The sequence below is a fragment of the Salmo salar genome, chromosome 18 (genome assembly GCF_965601325.2).
Source record: "Salmo salar chromosome 18, fSalSal1, whole genome shotgun sequence".
Classification (NCBI taxonomy): domain Eukaryota; kingdom Metazoa; phylum Chordata; class Actinopteri; order Salmoniformes; family Salmonidae; genus Salmo; species Salmo salar.
In genome coordinates, this window is record NC_138308.1 from 93,456,161 (window position 1) to 93,461,160 (window position 5,000).

General features: G+C 47.6%; 1 protein-coding gene across 1 annotated transcript in view; it reads left to right on the forward strand.

Annotated features, from left to right (window-relative positions):
- The window catches only part of mus81 (MUS81 structure-specific endonuclease subunit), a 26,783-nt gene that overhangs the window by 4,913 nt on the left and 16,870 nt on the right, over window positions 1-5,000 (forward strand). The window contains exons 5-8 of the mRNA XM_045701612.2: window positions 1,803-1,883; window positions 2,937-3,025; window positions 3,178-3,327; window positions 3,433-3,609. Of these exons, the coding sequence (XP_045557568.1) occupies window positions 1,803-1,883; window positions 2,937-3,025; window positions 3,178-3,327; window positions 3,433-3,609 (497 nt within the window). The remainder of the gene's footprint in view (window positions 1-1,802; window positions 1,884-2,936; window positions 3,026-3,177; window positions 3,328-3,432; window positions 3,610-5,000) is intronic.

Sequence of the window (5,000 nt, forward strand, 5' to 3'; positions counted from 1 at the left end):
AGAGAGTCTCAGGTCTGCTAACACTCTACAGAGAGTCTCAGGTCTGTTAACACTCTACAGAGAGTCACAGGTCTGTTATCACTCTACAGAGAGTCTCAGGTCTGTTAACACTCTACAGAGAGTCTCAGGTCTGTTATCACTCTACAGAGAGTCTCAGGTCTGTTAACACTCTACAGAGAGTCTCAGGTCTGTTATCACTCTACAGAGAGTCTCAGGTCTGTTATCACTCTACAGAGAGTCTCAGGTCTGCTAACACTCTACAGAGAGTCTCAGGTCTGTTATCACTCTACAGAGAGTCTCAGGTCTGCTAACACTCTACAGAGAGTCTCAGGTCTGTTAACACTACAGAGAGTCTCAGGTCTGCTAACACTCTACAGAGAGTCTCAGGTCTGTTAACACTCTACAGAGAGTCTCAGGTCTGTTAACACTCTACAGAGAGTCTCAGGTCTGTTCTGCTAACACTCTACAGAGAGTCTCAGGTCTGTTAACACTCTACAGAGAGTCTCAGGTCTGTTAACACTCTACAGAGAGTCTCAGGTCTGTTAACACTCTACAGAGAGTCTCAGGTCTGTTAACACTCTACAGAGAGTCTCATGTCTGCTAACACTCTACAGAGAGTCTCAGGTCTGCTAACACTCTACAGAGAGTCTCAGGTCTGCTAACACTCTACAGAGAGTCTCAGGTCTGCTAACACTCTACAGAGAGTCTCAGGTCTGCTAACACTCTACAGAGAGTCTCAGGTCTGCTAACACTCTACAGAGAGTCTCAGGTCTGCTAACACTCTACAGAGAGTCTCAGGTCTGCTAACACTCTACAGAGAGTCTCAGGTCTGCTAACACTCTACAGAGAGTCTCAGGTCTGTTCTGCTAACACTCTACAGAGAGTCTCAGGTCTGTTAACACTCTACAGAGAGTCTCATGTCTGCTAACACTCTACAGAGAGTCTCAGGTCTGCTAACACTCTACAGAGAGTCTCAGGTCTGTTAACACTCTACAGAGAGTCTCAGGTCTGTTAACACTCTACAGAGAGTCTCAGGTCTGCTAACACTCTACAGAGAGTCTCAGGTCTGCTAACACTCTACAGAGAGTCTCAGGTCTGCTAACACTCTACAGAGAGTCTCAGGTCTGCTAACACTCTACAGAGAGTCTCAGGTCTGTTCTGCTAACACTCTACAGAGAGTCTCAGGTCTGTTCTGCTAACACTCTACAGAGAGTCTCAGGTCTGTTAACACTCTACAGAGAGTCTCAGGTCTGTTAACACTCTACAGAGAGTCTCAGGTCTGTTAACACTCTACAGAGAGTCTCAGGTCTGTTAACACTCTACAGAGAGTCTCAGGTCTGTTAACACTCTACAGAGAGTCTCAGGTCTGTTAACACTCTACAGAGAGTCTCAGGTCTGCTAACACTCTACAGAGAGTCTCAGGTCTGTTAACACTCTACAGAGAGTCTCAGGTCTGTTATCACTCTACAGAGAGTCTCTCTCCCCTCGCTCCCTGTCCCTTGTCCCCTCGTTCTCTGTCCGCTCGCTCCCTGTCCGCTCGCTCCCTGTCCCCTCGCTCTCTGTCCCCTGTCCCCTCGCTCTCTGTCCCCTGTCCCCTCGCTCTCTGTCCCCTGTCCCCTCGCTCTCTGTCCCCTGTCCCCTCGCTCCATGTGCCTCTCTCCTGATCCTTCATCTTTCCCTCCTCAATAAGAAGCAGAAGGAAAATTTACACTCTGTGATTCCCAGTAAATGTAAGTAAGATGCTGTTTTGTTTTCTCAGACGTGTGACATTGATAGGTCCTCTCCCCCTGTCCTCTCTCTAGGTTCCTGGGGGTAAGGGCTTTATGTTTAAACTGGAGCTGCAGGCTGAAGCCCAGCATCTGTGTGACAAGTCCTTCTCTGTGGTGAGTCTGAGCCACATTCAGACAACGTTTGCTACAACATTCAGACAACGTTTGCTACAACATTCAGACAATGTTTGCTACAACGTTCAGACAATGTTTGCTACAACATAACTCTTGAGGTCTCTTGTCATGCTAGCACAAACAATCAATGACTCTAACATAGTCTTTTCCCCTGTCCTCCTCCTCCCTGTCCTCCTCCCCCGTCCTCCTCCCCCCTGTCCTCCTCCCCCCTGTCCTCCTCCCCCCTGTCCTCTCCTCCCTGTCCTCTCCCCCCTGTCCTCCTCCTCCCCCCTGTCCTCTCCTCCCTGTCCTCTCCTCCCTGTCCTCCTCCCCCCTGTCCTCTCCTCCCTGTCCTCCTCCCCCCTGTCCTCCTCCTCCCTGTCCTCTCCTCCCTGTCCTCCTCCCCCTGTCCTCCTCCCCCCCGTCCTCCTCCCCCCCGTCCTCCTCCCCCCTGTCCTCCTCCCCCCTGTCCTCCTCCCCCCTGTCCTCCTCCTCCCTGTCCTCTCCTCCCTGTCCTCTCCCCCCTGTCCTCCTCCTCCTCCCTGTCCTCTCCTCCCTGTCCTCCTCCCCCCTGTCCTCCTCCCCCTGTCCTCCTTCCCCCGTCCTCCTCCCCCCTGTCCTCCTCCCCCTGTCCTCCTCCCCCCTGTCCTCCTCCTCCCTGTCCTCCTCCTCCCTGTCCTCCTCCTCCCTGTCCTCCTCCTCCCTCCTGTCCTCCTCCCCCCTGTCCTCCTCCCCCTGTCCTCCTCCTCCCTGTCCTCTCCTCCCTGCTCCTCCCTGTCCTCCTCCCCCCTGTCCTCCTCCCCCCTGTCCTCCTCCCCCCCTGTCCTCTCCTCCCTGTCCTCCTCCTCCCCCCTGTCCTCCTCCCCCCTGTCCTCTCCCCCCTGTCCTCCTCCTCCCCCCTGTCCTCTCCTCCCTGTCCTCCTCCTCCCCCCTGTCCTCCTCCCTCCTGTCCTCTCCTCCCTACTGTCCTCCTCCCCCCTGTCCTCCTCCCCCCTGTCCTCCTCCCTCCTGTCCTCCTCCCCCCTGTCCTCTCCTCCCTCTCGTCGCCTGTAGCCTGACCTAGGTAGTAAATACACAGCCTGGTCCTCAGTGAGCACACTGATACAGAAAGACTTGGTCCAGAAGACACACAACCCCGCCAGGTAAACGACAAGACTACACCTTGTCTTGTCTTCTTTTTAAAACTCTCCATGTTCTTTCTACCTCGTTTGTTCCTCTTCATCTGTCACTTTCTCTGTTACCCTGTAGTGATCTCTTTCCATCTCTCTCTCTGTCCCTCATCCCCCTCTCCTAGGTATTCTCTGACTGAGCTGGGTTTGGCCCTGGCAGAGAGACTAGAGGACGGAGAGAGAGAACAAGAAGAGGACAGGAGGAGTGAAGAGGGAAGTTGCCCCGGCGCTGTTGACCTTACTGCCGAGGAAGATGAGAAAAAGAAGAGAACAGAGTGAGTGAATGAATGAGAGACACAAATTATGGTTTTGTTTGATAATTGTAGTAATGTATTTTACTAAGATTCATTTCTCTCTCTATTTCTCTCGGCCTGTGGTAGGCCATTAGCGGGGCCTACCCCAGCAGCCTATGTTGCCCAGAGAGGGAGTGAGGTGTCTGGGGTAAACTCCTCAGAAAAGCCCCAGGCTGTAGAGACAAAGACTAGGCCGGCTGGAGGCTGTCTGTACCCAGGCAGTTATGACATTGTGCTATGTGTGGACTTCATTGAGACTACTGGGTAAGAGGTCTGTCTGTCCTGTCTGTCTGTCCTGTCCTGTCCGTCCGTCCGTCCGTCTAGGTGTGGTTGAGTTTGAGGTTTCTGTGTAGACACAACATGTATGCGTGCTAGTGGTGGGGGGGGGAAATCAATATTATTTTTTGACTGTGTATCATATTATTTTTGCGATAGTTGGCTGTACCTGCACCAAATCTCCAGTATTTTTCCTCCATAGCTCGTTCTCCATCTTCTTTAAATAGGGAGCCAATTAGTTTTCAGGTCTTGTGTTTCCATGACTGATCAAAACTCATTTTGTTATGGCTCTCTCTGTCTCTCTTTAGCAGACATATGGTGAGGAATATGTTGGGAACATCCAATAGCAAATAAAATCACACTATCCAATCGCAATGCATATAGAATCATGAGGATCACAATGCATATAGAATCATGAGAATCACAATGCATATAGAATCATGAGAATCACAATACATATAGAATCATGAGAATCACAATACATATAGAATCACAATACATATAGAATCACAATGCATATAGAATCATGAGAATCACAATGCATATAGAATCACAATACATATAGAATCACAATGCATATAGAATCATGAGAATCATAATGCATATAGAATCATGAGAATCACAATACATATAGAATCACAATACCTATAGAATCATGAGAATCACAATACATATAGAATCATGAGAATCACAATGCATATAGAATCACAATGCATATAGAATCATGAGAATCACAATGCATATAGAATCACAATGCATATAGAATCACGAGGATCACAATGCATATAGAATCACAATGCATATAGAATCACAATGCTTATAGAATCACAATACATATAGAATCATGAGAATCACAATGCATATAGAATCATGAGAATCACAATACATATAGAATCACAATACATATAGAATCATGAGAATCACAATACATATAGAATCACAATGCATATAGAATCATGAGAATCACAATACATATAGAATCACAATGCATATAGAATCATGAGAATCACAATACATATAGAATCACAATGCATATAGAATCACAATGCATATAGAATCACAATGCATATAGAATCATGAGAATCACAATGCATATAGAATCATGAGAATCACAATGCATATAGAATCACAATGCATATAGAATCATGAGAATCACAATGCATATAGAATCACAATGCATATAGAATCATGAGAATCACAATGCATATAGAATCACAATGCATATAGAATCATGAGAATCACAATGCATATAGAATCACAATGCATATAGAATCATGAGAATCACAATGCATATAGAATCACTGCAGAATCACAATGCATATAGAATCACGAGAATCACAATGCTTATAGAATCACAATGCATATAGAATCAGGCCCAG